Source organism: Bombina bombina, chromosome 3 (assembly GCF_027579735.1).
Source record: "Bombina bombina isolate aBomBom1 chromosome 3, aBomBom1.pri, whole genome shotgun sequence".
Classification (NCBI taxonomy): domain Eukaryota; kingdom Metazoa; phylum Chordata; class Amphibia; order Anura; family Bombinatoridae; genus Bombina; species Bombina bombina.
In genome coordinates, this window is record NC_069501.1 from 826,612,019 (window position 1) to 826,629,050 (window position 17,032).

The window sequence follows — 17,032 nt, forward strand, 5'->3', positions numbered from 1 at the left end:
AAGTAACAATAGGTTTAATCTCCCAATAAAGGGAAACTATAGAAAAAATATTGAATGCTTGTATTCCTTAAAGCTTGTAATTGTATTACTATCAACCCTGCAACTCTATGTGTTGAATCCCCTGCAAAAGGATTAGACTTATAGTTACAGTTCTGCAGAGAACTGCTGGTCCTGAGCAGAAACCACCAATGAGTCAATCATTAGTTCTAGTTGCACAACGAAGTCAAGTGACTGCGCTGCTAATTATGTCAGTGGCAGTTTCCACTTGAGAGCAACAGTTCTCTGCGGCTCTTGAGCAGTATTTTACCTATGTTAAAAATTATGTGTTTACCCTTTTGCAGAGTCAATAGTGATATCATTAATAGCATTTTATTTTTTCACTAAAATGGCCCCTTGCCCTATGAAAATGTTGATGTATTTCTCAACTCAACTTGGTCAAAATGCGGTACCACAAATATTTTAGGGACAGAGTACAGGAGTTCACATAACTTGTGTCAGGATTCATGTATGAGAACCTTATTGTATTCTAATTTGTTATTTTTACATATTTAATATATAAGGGCATATGTTTATTATTATAATTATTTTCTAGTTCCCTAAATTATATTATATTGATCAGGTATTGATAATATGTCTAATGACATTGGCTTCTTCCCTCTTTGCCCTTTGCACATATTTATCTCAAGCCAGTTCTTGCCAAAACCCTAACTACGTTTACCCTTCTACTCTACCGTGTATGGTAGTCAGATAGTCAATAACTGATGTTTAAGTGAGCCTGAAATGACAGAAGACATATAGGGGACATATTTAACAAGGTGCAAGCGGACATGTTCCGATATTGCTGATCATGTCCGCTACACATCGATAAATGCCGACAGCATACGCTGTCAGCATTTATCATTGCACCAGCAGTTCTTGTGAACTGCTGGTGCAATACCGCCCCCTGCAGATTCGCGGCCAATTGGCCGTTAGCAGGGGGTGTCAATCAACACGATCCTATTGGATCGGGTTGATTTTCAGCAATGTCTGTCCACCGCCTCAGAGCAGACGGACAGGTTATGGAACAGTGGTCTTTAGACGGGGCATCAAGCTCCGTACGGAGCTTGATAAATTGACCCCTATATCTATTTCTAGTGGCCTTCAAAAAAGATTTAAAGTAACAGCAATGATAATATTACTCTTATTGATGATAAATAAATAAAAAAGAAAAGAAAATAAATTGTTACTGAATAGCAATCATTAAAAGTAATGTTTTTTTTTATATCTAAATACATTACAATCAGCAGGTCAAGTGACTTGTCACCTCCCATTTATGTACCATAACCTCATACATATACTTCTCATCATATTTTACCTCATTATATTGCCTCTTCCGTCTTCCCTTTACCAAGGCCTTGCCTCAGTTCTCTCATACACCAATCTCCTCAATCATTTTCCTTTCCCCACACAAATTTCTTCCTTCTTTCCATGCAGCCATATCTTATCCCCATCATCTCTTCCAAATCCCAAACCTGTGCCTCTTAGATTCCTGCAACCTCCTAATTCCCACCTCTCCTTTCAACCTGCTCTCTGGTTCATTCTGTGTTGTTGGTGATACTGGTCCCAAAGTCTTACCTGGAACACATCTTCTGTAGGCTTCCCCTCTGTGAATGGAAGACCCTGGGGACCATCAGGGCCAGAATCTCCCTAAGAAAGAAAGAAAAACAGCATTACTAGGCCTCATAAAACAGAAAGCAGTTTTTATTCTTATAGATATATTAGAAAGTATTTTTTTGATATCCAGTTGTTATAAGTAAAGGCTTAAATGTTGATTTAAACTAAAAGTAGTGATCTTTTTTTATTTTTTCTTAATTTGAAAATGTAAATACTGTGATATATGTAGTCATTTACTTGCTTCTCTTTGTTGTTTATTAGCAAATTATATCTATATAAAAAAATACTAGCTAGGAAAAAATACAAATGTAAAAAATACTAATGTAAAAAAACAACTTCATTTCAAATAAAGTTGTATTAAGTATTATAAAATGACTGACAAACTTATTTAACAGTCTTAAAAGCTTACATGGATTTTCTACTCAGTTAATGGCACTAATGCGACCCACTGTTTTTATTAACACAAATTGATTTCCTTTGAATTATATATGGCTAACATTGTATATTCTTAAAAAATAATTTCTAACAAACATTATTTAAGGCTTTTTGGCAACATTAAAATTGCTATACATATTAACTTAATATTTTAATAGAGAAAATTAAGCATTTCCTTTGTCTCTAGCAACATTCAGTAGTTGCTAGAGGCAAACTGAAGAGCCTGTAAAAGGTGCTGCTTTCTTTTTGTCAAAACGTTATCAAAAAAAGGAATTTTTTAAAATAAAAATGTATAAAATGTTATTTGCAATTAGGATACTTAGGGTCACATACTACTGTGTCTGAGTACCAGGCAAAATGCTGAAACACTTTCTGTGTGTTGTAAATGGGAAGAGGTGAACATATAGTGTTGGTTGGGACAGTGTAGACCCTGATAATAGATCATAGTAAGCACTAAAGAGCCTGTATATAGTTTTCCAGTATAATTTTTTTTTTTTTTTTTAATATTTTTATTGAGGTACAATGAAAGGCATACAACAGTTATGCAAATAAATTTTTGCGCTACATGTTACATACAATAAAGGCTTCAATATTCCTGAAGTAACGAAATAAACACATAAGAAATGAGAAGAAAAACAGTTTACATACCATGTAGACATTGTATATAGAGAATGCCCAACATTAAGAGACCTTCTAAAAGCATTAATATAAAGGAAGGCAAATATAGGCCAAAAAGACCATCTTTGGATCTCATCATTATACCTCAATTTTATAACATTTAAAATGAAAGATGTAATATATTAAATATGCTGTAACAAAATCAAGATCAAAACCAAAACCCCCTTAATAGTAACAAGCAGGAACTATAGAAGGGCCTACCGACCCACGCATCAAGGTATTAACTGCTATATATCTGGTCTCAAAAAGGTCCCTGGTGTATGTTGGAGGAAAAAAAAACTTAACAGGTACAAGTCAAGCAAACCTATTAGACTGGTTAAATTAGATAGGTTCCGTAATATGGTGCAATATATAAAAGAAAGAGATACTAAGGGGGTGATGGAAGGTGTGGTATAAGCAAGAGAAACCGCTTTTTTAATTCTCCTGAAACTAGGAGACATATTATGGAGTAGTAGGGGGGGGAGGTGGTAAGATAAATACAATGAATGTAGAGCATGCCAAAAGAGACTGTCAAGGTGTAGGGCGCCAATTATATAATGTTACTATGTCGAGGAGGAGAGCAAGTGAAACTGTGAGAAAGACAGGGTATGTATAGAGATTATGAACACAGCTAGCTGGTATTATTGATCAGTCCAGCTGATCTAAATAAGGTAGGTAAAGTCAGTACCTTGGTATTGAGCGCAAAATGATAGGTTTGTACTATATATCGTAAGATAAGTCAGTGCTGACGTATAGGTGACCAATATGGCGAGTAAAAAGTTCCTACCTTAACACAATTAGATTTATATATCTGTGAGACCAGCTTAGTACAGTAAAGCTAAAGAATGCAGTAAATTAACTAACAGTGTGACAAGAGTATAACTATTAGTTAGACATTATAGTGAAAAATAGGGAGTATGGTTGTGTCGTAAGCTTGCAATTTTTATACTCTGCCATCCAGACATGGGCCCTATGTCCAAACAGCAGGCAAAAACAATTGAATGTATAGGTATAAAACATGTTGTTGTTTGAAAAAAATCACTGCAATTACCAAACACACTGCAAGCTAGTTAGATAAAAAAGAAAAAGGAAGAAATTGTATCTGCATCAGGGTTCTTAGATACAGAAATAACATAAGGAATATATGGATAGGAAAGTACATTGATTATATGGGTACATAGATTTAAGAGGCATCAAAAAGACCCCTAGTCAGTAGAACTCCAATATATTAACCAGGAGTTATTCCCCTTAATGCAGCCTTTAATAAAGTGAAGAGAAAAAATAAGAGTAAAACTATTAGGAGGACTAGAAATGAAAACAGCAAATCCCACCATCCAGCAATAGTAGTAAGAGTTCTTATCAAGAGGGTCACCCGCCATTAATTGTAGGACAGAAGAAGTGAGAGTTTCCTGGTGGCAATGGTGTAATAATAAAAAAAAGAAAAGGGGGCAAACTCAACAGTAATAACCCTGAAAACTTTGTAAGGTCTTTGTCTCTAATACCTCCGGTGCACAAGTGGAGACCAACGGGGCCAAATCAGTGTTCTCTGTTCATTTAACCAACCCCAGTACGGTAACATTCGCATTGTCCCAGGGATTCCTCCTCCTTAAGCCGACCCGGTGGTGATACTCCCATGAGACCCGCCGCAGCCAGGCTCCATATGCGGCTGCAGCACCGCAAGTCTAAACTTGCTCTGTAGGCTATCTGACTTAACTGTGGAGTCAGAGGACAGGACACTCCGCTGCTGCAAGAATTCTGAGGTGCTCTGAAGGGCCTCTCTGAACCATCTGAGTGAGACACTGTTGTGCCGCTCTGTATGCTGAGCTCCAATGATTCTCTAGGACCGCCGCTGCAATCAGGGAACCCAGGTGTCGTGGGAACAAGGAAGAAACAGGGTCTCCACCGGCCCTCCAACTCTGCGTCCAATTTAGTTGTTGCGACATGAGATGTTATTTTTGCAGCAGCTGGATGCGTGGCGACGGTAGCGCTCATTACATGCTCTCCTTCGCTCCGTTTTCTGCTCTCTTGGTCGTGCTGAGTAGTGAGTCTACAGTTAGGAGTGGGCTCTGCCAGGGTCCTTATTAGGTGTGCTTCTAAAAGGCGGAATGAGGCCTCTATGAAGCTGAAGGCGATAGACTCCCAATCCTCCATTTTTTCAAACAGAGAAAACAGATCTTTAGCCTGAATGGCTACTAGGGCTGCCACAATTTCTCATTTCCGTGGGTTGGGTATAAGTACTTATCTACCGGCGAGGTATTGTGGGCTGAAAAGCCTTGTGATTGCTGTCTCTGATCGCCCGTTAGTTGTATCAGTAGTAGTCTATTTCTGCATGATTGCGTTGCGGGCCTCAAAATAGTAAATACCTTTTGTAGATACCCAAACTTGATTCAGTAAAGTGCTATATGGAGAGGTCTTGCAGGGATCTTCAACTAAATAGCAATATCATGGATTAAGCTATGTTTTTGCCCCAAATATTTGGATTAAGAGCCAGAGCTCTTGTAATGTGCGTCCGGCATCTTAGGCAGTTGGCTCCGCCCCCCCGTTTTCCAGTATAATTTTAACATGTAATCAGTCACTTTAATTATTAGCCCTAAACACAGGTTAGAGCCACAACCAGGACGTGCTTGTAATTTTTATTATTATTTAAAGTCAATAATTATTAAATAAATATTACAACCTATCATTTTATAATGTAGAAAAATATGCAATCTAATTTCTAATTGGAAATCATTTATATTGATACACAATACATGAAAACAACTTGACAAAATTATGTTTTTACCGGATCTCCTTTTTCTCCAGGATGGCCCAATCCATTAACACCCTACAAAAAAAAATGTATATATATCACCACAAATATAAATTTAGAACTCAATCAGAATACAGAAAAGTAGATAATAAAAAGGCAAACAATAACAATATACAGAAAGCAAATGAAAGGTCAAGTTGTTTTTATAGATTTTTACATAACCTCAAATGTAAATACTAAAACACTAACAATTGTTTTGTCCAGAGTTACAATCACACAAGCAGTTGGGTTATACATCACTATATCTACATTACCATTAAACAGGTGTTAAGTAACATATCAAAGCTTTGTGATTAAAAGAAGAGCTGAATCACCTTTTAACCAATTGAAATCCACCAAAAGTCATAAGCAAAACAATCCATTACAATAGTAATACTGCTCATATTGGCCCAGATTACAAGTGGCGCACTATTTTTATTGCGCTTGAACGCTAACTGTGCTCAAGTTAAAAAATGAGTGTGGCCAGATTAGCGCAAGTATTACAAGTTGAAAGTATAAAGTTAGCGTGCAAGTGACTCAATTGCTACAAACTTCAGGACTTAGGATATTGTGGCCACGCTAACTTTCCCCCCCATAGACTTTTCTAGAGCATGCTTAAAGTAAATGTAAATTTAGATGTTAAAGTGCCCGGTTTTTAAAAATCCAATTAAAAAGAGGGGCACTTTAATTCATAAAAATTTACATTTCACTTGTGATGTGAAAATACTTACCTTTTAATCTTGACAGCCGCTCCAGCGATTCCCCCGGTCGTCGCAAGCCTCTTCATACGTCAGAAATGACGGATCGGTCATCCTCCAATCACGGCTTCCCCTCCGGGAGAATCAGTGTCTGATTCAACGCCGTGATTGGAGGAAGCTGGGTTCCTCATTTTAGACCCAGGAAGAAGTATTTTCACAACATGAGTGAAATGTAAATTTTGATTAATTAAATTGCCCCTGTTTTTAAAAACCGGGCACTTTATCATCTAAATTTACATTCACTTTAACTATTACTAATAGTCAATAACTACTAGCTAAAATATTAAGAAACTTACTTGGGGTCCCGGTGGTCCAGGGGGTCCAGGTGGTCCCTAAACAAACCAATTTGAATGAGGTTAGTGATAAGACATATCTCCATAGTCGCCTACAGTTGTGATTCTAGAACTTAATATTTGGATGGCTAGTTGGGGAGACTAACAAATGTGGTGAAAAAGCTGAAAGACACATAATATATGGAGCCTTTTACAGCTCAATGTGGGTGCTACATGTGCATATCACTCCCAGCACCCCTATAGACCCATCACTGGCCGCCTATCTAAAATATATGTAACTATGTATGCATAAATATTCACTGGTAAAAAAGTTATGTTTCCAAAACAAATATTAAAAACCATGGGAAATATGACATTGTATCCCTGTTAATAAAAAACAAAAGGGATAAAAAAAAGCAATTGCACAGTGGTGGAAAGAGTGATAACAGGCTAAATGATAGCCTGTTGCTTACTCCTCTCTTCTCAATATTGTCCCCCTTGTATATATATTATTCTCCTTTTATTGGATACATTTAATAAAAGTTACTTTTTATACTTCTACTCCCTTGGCGGCAACTTGTTTCTTTATTGTATCCCTGTTGCCATATGCTTCTACTGAGCATGTTTATTTGTTTCTACTGAGTATATTCAAAATATATCAAAATAAGGGATTTTTTTATTTCTCAGCAACCACTGCTCATCTTTCACTTAAAAAAACTTTCTGAACAATAAAATCAATCTGCATACCAAGTTTTATAAAGATCGGCGCAGTGTTTCTTGGTGTAGTTTCATTTAACTGTTTTCAAAGTTAAGAAGATAGGGAAATACTTCATATTTCCAGTCACTGAGGGTGCTGCTCAGAAAAATTAAACATTTAAAAGACCTTAATTCACTCCAACTTCAGAGACAAGCACCTCCACAACAGGGCTTATCACTCTGACCTGCTTAAACAGAATTTGACTGAAATTTGGCAGATTCAGTTTAATTAATTTTTCACTACTTTTTTGGGAATTAAAGCGACACTGAACCCATTTTTTTCTTTCGTGATTTAGATAGAGCATGCAATTTTAAGCAACTTTCTAATTTACTCCTATTATAATTTTTTTTTCTTCTCTTGATATCTTTATTTGAAAAAGAAAACATCTAAGCTATTTTTGGTTCAGACTCTGGACAGCACTTGTTTATTGGTGGATGAATTTATCCACCAATCAGCAAGAACAACCCAGGTTGTGAACCAAAAATGGGCCGGCATCTAAACTTACATTCTTGCATTCCAAATAAAGAAACCAAGAGAATGAAGAAAATTTGAAAGTTGCTTAAAATGGCATGATCTATTTGAATCACGAAATAAAAAAAATTGGGTTCAGTGTCCCTTTAAGACGGAAGGTCATATTTAATTTGTTCGGTGCTGTTTTAGTTATTAGAATATGTGTGAAATGTTGACATTTTTCAATATGGCCAAAGAAGGATTTTAAGACAAGCCCAGAGTCAAACCTACAGAACTAATCTACATGGCATGGTGATGAGGAGCTGGCGTGGGTAAAATTTTACTAACATGAAAATTGCATTATTTCAATGTTTAGTAGAAATAAAATAGCTGAAATTAAAGTTTGTGATAATGAGCAGATGCTGTTCTCAATACAATATCCACATAAAATGTATATTAGTTTCAGATGTTTTGCCAATCTAGTGCTTATATTGTATTCATACTTTATGAAAATAAAGCTATACAGAATCTTGTATACTTAGTTTTATTTTAACATATTTATAATTTTGCATAATGTATGGACAGGCAGAACATGGAAGATAAGAAATCTTCTTAAGTGGTATATATAGCCCACTAGAAAAAGCCTAGGGCATTTTTAATTTAATAAAATATCTTAATTTAAAATAGCTTTGAGAAATTAAGAAAGCTGGGAAACAAATTTGACTTGATGAACATGTGTATACTTTGCATGAGGAGCTTGTTTAATAACACATGCCACCTGTGTCGATAAAAGGCCAAGGGGGTAGTTTGCTATGTGATTTCAGCATTAAATGGAAAATTAAAGATAACACTATTAAACCTCCAAATTATATATTGGATTGATCACCTTGTTGCTGAACTGTACTTGCATTAAATTGACATGAATAGAGCTTCTGATTTTAAACATCTTTCCTATTTACTTCTATTATCCAATTAGTTTTTTTCTCTTGATATAGTTTGTTGAAAAGGATACCTAGGTAGGCTCAAGAGCTGCTGATTGATGGCTGCACATATATACTTTATGTTATTGACTCACGCAGTGCATTAACTAGCTCCTAGTAGTGCATTGCCGCTTCTTCAAAAAAGAATACCAAGAGAAAGGAGCAAATTAGATAATAGAAGTAAATTGGAAAGTTGTTTAAAATTGTATGTTCTGTCTGAATTCTGAGAAAAAGAAGAAGTGAGCACCAGTTTTTTCTCTGTTTTCTTATACCTGAATGAAAACTGTGGCATGAATATTAGATTCTTAAGGTTAAAGGGACACTGAGCCCAAATTTTTTCTTTTGTGATTCAGACAGAGCATGCAATCTTAAGCAACTTTCTAATTTACTCCTATTATCAATTTTTCTTCGTTCACTTGCTATCTTTATTTGAAAACGAAGGCATCTAAGCTTCTTTTTTGTTTCAGTACTCTGTACAGCACTTTTTTATTGGTGGATTAATTTAATTTATCCAACAATCAGCAAGAATAACCCAGGTTATTCACCAAAAATGGGCCGGCATCTAAACTTACATTCTTTCATTTCAAATAAAGATACCAAGAGAATGAAGAAAATTTGATAATAGGAGTAAATTAGAAAGTGGCTTAAAATTGCATGCTCTATCTGAATCACAAAAGAAAAAATTTGGGTTCAGTGTCCCTTTAAGTGAACTGATAAGCTGGCAAATAGTTTCTATATGCTAGTCTTGAAAACAATCAAAGTTTTCTATAATGTGCATAAATCCCCTAAATTAGACCTCAACTATAATGGTCACTCACTACTGCATATAGTAAAAAGCTAATTAGTTCACAATTCATAGTAACTTCCAAACTAGTTCAGCATAACATTTTTAGCTGATATAAAAAGATAGGTTAGTGATATTGAAAAATCGATCTGCACATGCTCACAATTGTTTTTTTTACTGCACTTAATGTAATACCAATGAGATTTGTTTTTTTAAAAAAATTGAACCTACTGATCATTTTACACCAAGTAAAGCAACTCTATCCCATGGAATAAATGCATTTTTTTATTTCACAAAATAATTCTACATTAGTTATGGTTGTAGCATTGTCTAAAAATCCTCATATGGCCATATATATTTTTCCACACACTAATAACCCAAAACATTAATGAACATTTTAGATAGAGTTTATTATCACTTCCAGCCTAAAGTAAACTGACATAATTTATTAGTTAATCCGTTCAAAAAGTTATACGTATTTACAAAATAAAATGTATTATGGTATGCTTGTTTGCACTGCAGTGCATGGTGTTTGTATGAAAAGCATTATTGCTGCTTGTTGTAGTAAGATATTATTTTTTTATAAACTACTAAAAAAATTAATAAGATTCTACATGTTCTCAAAGTCGTTATTTCACAGAAATGAATGCATCCCCAATGCTATGCTAATAATAATAATAATAATATATACAGTAAATATAATTAATATATATATATATATATATATATATATATATATATATATATATAGATATATAGATATAGACAATAGCTGTTAAAGGGATAGTAAACCCTAAAATTGTATTTTATGATTCAGATAGAACATACAATTTGAAACAACTTTCCAATTTACTTCTACTATCACATTTTCTTCATTCTCTTGTTATCCATTGCTGAAGGGACAACATTGCACTACTGACAGGAAGCTGAACACATCTAGTTATCCAATCACAAGAGACAAATGTGTGCACCAATTAGCAGCAGCTCCCTCTAGTGTATGATATGTGCGTATTCACTTTTAACAAGATACCTCCTAGAGAACGAAGCACATTTGAAAATAGAAGTGAAATTAAAAGTGTCTTAAAATGACATGCTCTATTTGAATCATGCAAGTTTAATTTTGACTATCCTATCCCTTTAAGTTTGTAAATATTAGTAAAATATGTGAAATGTGTGATTTTCTTGTTGCTAAATAAAATGAATTCCGTAAATAAAACTGAAAAACACTATAAATGTGTGTATGATTGTGTTGAATAACAATTGTTTTATCAGAATTAATGTATACTTACTGGTAATCCTACAGGACCTATAGGCCCAACGAAACCCTTAACTCCTGGAAAACCTTCGGGGCCCTGCAAATATTAATAGCTATTTATTAAGATTCATTATTTTTAATAAATAAAATTAAAACTTGACATTTTAAATTAATTACATTTTATAAAAGCTTGTAAGAATACTCACCAACACACCAGGAAATCCTGGTTCACCAGGCTCACCCTAATGGAAAAAAAAGAAAACATTTTTTTGCAATGTCAAGATTACCTTAGGTATTATTTTTTTTTTATAGATCACATGAGTAACAAGGTTAATAAAGTTTGCTACTAAAATAAAGATACATCACACGCAATTTCAAGTAACCAAATGTTTTGTCACATTGCCTTAAGTTAAATAAAGCTCATTTAAAAAAATAAATGGTTACCATGAGATCTGTTATTTGTGCAATTTTACTTAAAAGAGTTTAAAAGAGTTTTTGAGAAAGTGTAGTGTGGCCATTCATGAAACTCACTCATACCACACACCCCATATACAATATAAAAAAAGATGAATATAAAAATATATCACTTTTAAAATGTTGGTTTAAAGTGGTCAGTTTTCTAGCAGATATACACATTTTTAAAGCACTATAATCAAATAATGGTCTAAACTGAATATAATATGAAATATTATAAACATTGTTTTATTGCAAATAACATTTATTTTGAATTAATGCACTTACCCTATATTTCTTTATTATATCTTGCGATATAAAGATAGGATCACCTTGTTGACCTTTGAGACCTAACCCACCCTTTAATGTAAAAATAAATTTGATTAGTATACGTTTGTCTACGCTGTAAGAGAGAAACCTTTTACTTGACAAAATATTTTGATTAAGAAACAACGTTATAATGTGGTAAGTTAGTTGATTTTTATATCATTGATATGAAGGAGCAGTATTTAAACATGAAAATTAAAAGGAAGGACCTATTGGCTACAAAATACAGAGGGTTAAAAAGTAGACCATTACAAAGGGCCCCTGACTAAGGGTCTGTGAGGGGCCTAAAACTTTTTCTTTTTTTGCTGTATTTCGATGTATAGAATGTATTTCTATGTATTTTATTAAATAAAATGAATGCAGTTGGAGCACTTTCTACAATATTCTGTGCCACCTGAGTAAATAGTAGACTTCTGTTTTTAAACAAAATCAAGTGGCTAAAGCTTGGCAACAGCTAGCTTTGTGCAGTCTACATCACAATGGTGATGCACATTTAATAGAAAATATGCTTTTTGCGTGCTTCATCATTGTCTATAGACAAGTAATAATATACTACAGCCAGTATAATATGAGAACCTATGTCATATGTGTTATAGACATGTATTCTGTAAGTTGTGCCTCTAAAAGTAAACCTAACTGCACTGTTCCAAAGCAGCCCTTGCCTTTAATCTTAACCACAACTCCAATTGCCACAGATACCCCAAATGGATCACTTGATCTCTCTCACTGCAATTATTATTATTATTAATTATTTGTAGAGTGTCAACAGATTTTTCAGCACTAGAAATGAACCCTAACTGATATTTGCAGGTGAGGAATGCAGTTAGATAGAGGTAGAGGAATGGGTCAGTAGGGGGGATCATGTCAGACATTTAGTGTGTTTTTCGGTAAGGGAGGTCATGCATAGTTGATTGCTATGTGAGTCATAAATCTGCAGTGGGGCAGGTTGTGTTTAGAGGTAGCATCAGTCTGAGTGTCTGGGTCTGCCACACTTGGGTTTTATTGCAGTGAGGGTTTGTTCACCATTTAGCTTTATTGGGATGAGTATAATATCCCTGCAGTGCTACATTGTCACAGCTTTCACTGCACTCAAGCCTATACATTTAGATGCAGACTGGTTTTGATCTTTCACAAGTTAAACATTTTAGTGGCGGCTGTATCTACATACTGATCCTATCACTAAAATGTTTGTTTCTTTTGTGATATAACCTTAAGCCTACAAAGGTTAAACATATTATAACTAAAGTGGAAAATACAAAGTCTAAATACATTCTTGAGGAACCTTTTTGACATCTTTTGGCCCCATATACTTTGTTACTATGTTACTGCAAAATAAAGAATCTACAGAATATAAACAGATTTAAACACAAAGTACTTAATTAAAAAATCTGCTTTTTAATGTAAAATGAGTCTGGCTGTGTTAGTTAGGGGGTTGGAGAGGTATACTCCTTGGGCACATCTAAAGTTCTCTCACAGCTCGCACATGTTCTCTAAAAATGTTACAGTACACTGTCCCTTTAATGAGGTATGTCCCTGTGTTGGGTCTACAAGATGATTTTACACTGAAATGGAAAGTTTTACCCCTTAGTAGAAGAAAATAAAATAACTTATTTTATCAAGAGGCTTAAAGGAATAGTCTAGTCAAAATTAAACTTTCATGATTCAGATAGAGCATGCAATTTTAAGCAACTTTCTAATTTACTCTTATTATCACTTTTTCTTCATTCTCTTTGTATTTTAATTGAATGTACGCTTAGGAGCTGGGCCATTTTTGTTTCAGCACCTGGGTAGTTCTTGCTGATTGGTGGCTACATTTAGACACCAATCATCAAACTCTACCCAGGTGCTGAACCAAAAATAGTCCGGCTTCTATGCTTACATTATTGCTTTTTCAAATAAAGATACCAAGAGAACGAAGCAAAGAAGGGGAGCATCGCTAAGAGAAGCAATAGGGTATCTACTATGATTTATAAATTGATAGAGGGTGATACCTAATAACTAGTGAGTTCAAATGCGGGTATTTGTTATATCAAATAGTGATCTAAAATATAAGAAATATAAATGATATATAAAACAATTAAGTATGGGTAAGAGAATTAGTTTATTCTTAACAATACTGTATCACAATAAAATCATAGACTATTGCAATAGTGTCATTTTTTATGTGTAGAGGATCCGGATCCATATCATTATTTTACTGTAGTATTTTATTGTGATACAGTATTGTTAAGAATAAACTAATTAACATTTTTCTTTTATTCAGAGTTTGCCTCTCCTTCATATGATTAGTTGATACTTCAGATACCATTATATGGAAAGGATCTTAGAAGTAAACTCCTTTCCTTTTTACAGACATGATTGTAAAATATTACCGATTATTGACTAATGTTTCAGGAAGCTGCGACTTCCACTCTGTACCTTATATTATGCAAATAAAATCGGTGTTAAAAAAATAAACTAATTCTCTTACCCATACTTAATTGTTTTATATATCATTTATATTTCTTTGCATACTATAATTGTTTAATTTTAGATTACTATTTGAAATAACAAATATGAACTCACTATTAGGTATCACCCTCTATTAATTTATATATCATAGTAGATACCCTATTGCTTCTCTTAGTGCTGCTCCCCTTCTTTGCTTTATGTTTCTCCATTAACCCTTAGGGAGATTAGTTTTTTGGGGGGGAGTCCTAGCAATATTAGGGATATAGTGCGAGGCAGAATTATTTTTTTCTTTTTTTACCAAGAGAACAAAGAAAATGTGATAAAAGGAGTAAATTAGAAAGTTGCTTAAAATTGCCTGCTCTATCTGCATTATAAAAAAAATATTTTGACTAGCCTATTCTTTTAAATGCTACGACACTTATTAAATTATTGTAGAGGAATTATAATTAATAAATCAAAGAATAATTATTACAAAACTTAATATTTATGTTGTACAGAAGACTCTAATATACATTTGCTGAGGGACAAACAAACATGATAGGTTATATTTACTGCAGTGAGAGTTTTATTTCTTACTTAATAAACATTTTATAAGCTAGTAAGGTCCCTCCAATTTAAATGAGATGGTACATATATGGTAATACTTAGTGGACATAAACAAACCAAAGATGTTTATTGTAAACCCTCTAACTAAATGAAATGGAACATAATTCTCAGAAGAATAAAGATTGGATACTCACAGATATTCCAGGCGGGCCTCTTGGTCCACGAGCCCCAGCCTCACCAGCATCACCATGAGTTCCATTGCAACCGTCGTGACCTGGTTTTCCTCTAGGGCCACCCTGTCCTGTATGACCCTGGGCAGAAAACAATTTGAAATCTAATCTAAATATTTACATTGTTCACCATTACTAGCAAATTCCTGCTTTTCATAGCAGCAAAATATTATGTTTTTGTAAATAAAATTAATTTCTGTGGGCCATTTAAATGTGTCGATTTGTTTTTTCTTTTTTATTAGTATCTTATTTTTGTGAGTCAAAAAAGCAATTCTAAATGTATAGACTGAATAACCTTCGGAATTTCAAATTCCATAGAAATTGTCAAATGCATGTCCAATGTTTGAAATGTTTGTTTTTTGCCAATACACATAGATACTGCAGTTGCAGATGAATTTCTTGTGATACTGGCAAAGTAGTATTGTACAAACCTCATATGAAAACAGGGCTGGAAAGTGGAATCTATTCTTAACACATAGAGGCCCATTTATCAAGTTCCGAATGGAGCTTGAGGGCCGTGTCTCTGGCGAGTCTTCAGACCGCTTCTAAAGACCGCTGCTCCATAACCTGTCTGCCTGCTCTGGTGAGGCGGACAGAAATTGCCACAATTCAACCCAATCGAGTACGATCAGGTTGATTGACACCCCCCTCCTGGCGGTCGATTGGCCGCGAGTCTGCAGGGGATGGCGTTGCACCAGCAGCTCACAAGAGCTGCTGGTCAATGCTGAATACGGAGAGCGTATTGCTCTCCGCATCCAGCAAGGTCTGTCGGACCTGATCCGCACTGTCGGATCAGGTCCGACAGACCATTGATAAATAGGCCTCATAGTTTGTGTAGGTAGTAAATATAGAGGGCTATAATCTGAGGACAGAAGCAAACTTTATGAAGGCAGCAGGCTAGAATTTGGCTATAGACTGTGGATGAACATTTTTTTAAAAACAAAATTTTATTTTTTGAATAAGGAGTTTATTTTCTCCAAGCCATACATTCACCTAGATTTCGAGTTTTGCGGCCAAAGGGGTGCGTTAGCTACGCGTGTTTTTTTCTAGCGCTGCTTCTAAACAACGCTGGTATTTAGAGTTCTCTGAAGGGCTGCGTTAGGCTCCAAAAAGGAGAGCGTACAGGCATATTTACCGCCACTTCAACTCTCAATACCAGCGTATCAGATTCAAGTTCAATCGGATTGGCTGATCCAATCAGCCAATCAGATTGAGCTCACATTCTATTGGCTGTTCCGATCAGCCAATAGAATGCAAGCTCATTCTGATTGGCTGATTGGATCAGCCAATCCGACTGAACTTGAATCTGATTGGCTGATTCAATCAGCCAATCAGATTTTTCCTACCTTAATTCCGATTGGCTGATAGAATCCTATCAGCCAATCGGAATGGAGGGACGCCATCTTGGATGACGTCACTTAAAGGAACCTTCATTCGTCGGGTAGTCGTCGTTGAAGAAGGATGTTCCACGTCGGAGGTCTTGAAGATGGAGCCACTCCTCGTCGGATGGATGAAGATAGAAGATGCCGCTTGGATGAAGATGTCTGCCGGACCGGATGTCCTCTTCTGCCCGGATAGGATGAAGACTTCTGCCGCGCCGGATGTCTTCTTTTGGTCCATCGGTGCCCGGCTGGGTGAACACGGCTCAAGGTAGGGAGATCTTCAGGGGGGTAGTGTTAGGTTTATTTAAGGGGGGTTTGGGTTAGAGTAGGGGTATGTGGGTGGTGGTTTGTAATGTTGGGGGGTGGTATGGTTTTTTTTTTTACAAGCAAAAGAGCTGATTTCTTTTGGGCATGCCCCACAAAAAGCCCTTTTAAGGGCTGGTAAGGTAATAGAGCTGTTAACTTTTTTAATTTAGATTAGGGTAGGGAATTTTTTTTATTTTGGGGACTTTGTTATTTTATTAGGGGGCTTAGAGTAGGTGTAATTAATTTAAAATTCTTGTAATCTTTTTTTATTTTTTGTAATTTTGTGTTTGTTTTTGTAATTTAGTTTAGTTTATTTAATTGTATGTAATTGTAGTTAATTTATTTAATTAATTTATTGATAGTGTAGTGTTAGGTTTAATTGTAACTTAGGTTAGGATTTATTTTACAGGTAATTTTGTAATTATTTTAACTAGGTAGCTATTAAATAGTAAATAACTATTTAATAGCTATTGTACCTAGTTAAAATAAATACAAAGTTGCCTGTAAAATAAATATAAATCCTAAAATAGCTACAATATAATTATTAG

The 17,032-nt window shown here is 34.9% G+C and overlaps 1 protein-coding gene across 1 annotated transcript in view; it reads right to left on the reverse strand.

Moving 5' to 3' along the window:
* Positions 1–17,032, reverse strand: part of COL4A2 (collagen type IV alpha 2 chain) — a 406,346-nt gene that overhangs the window by 168,758 nt on the left and 220,556 nt on the right. The window contains exons 7-13 of the mRNA XM_053707783.1: positions 14,761–14,877; positions 11,531–11,602; positions 10,996–11,031; positions 10,824–10,886; positions 6,588–6,623; positions 5,528–5,569; positions 1,615–1,686 (exon numbers count right to left, since the gene is read on the reverse strand). Of these exons, the coding sequence (XP_053563758.1) occupies positions 1,615–1,686; positions 5,528–5,569; positions 6,588–6,623; positions 10,824–10,886; positions 10,996–11,031; positions 11,531–11,602; positions 14,761–14,877 (438 nt within the window). The remainder of the gene's footprint in view (positions 1–1,614; positions 1,687–5,527; positions 5,570–6,587; positions 6,624–10,823; positions 10,887–10,995; positions 11,032–11,530; positions 11,603–14,760; positions 14,878–17,032) is intronic.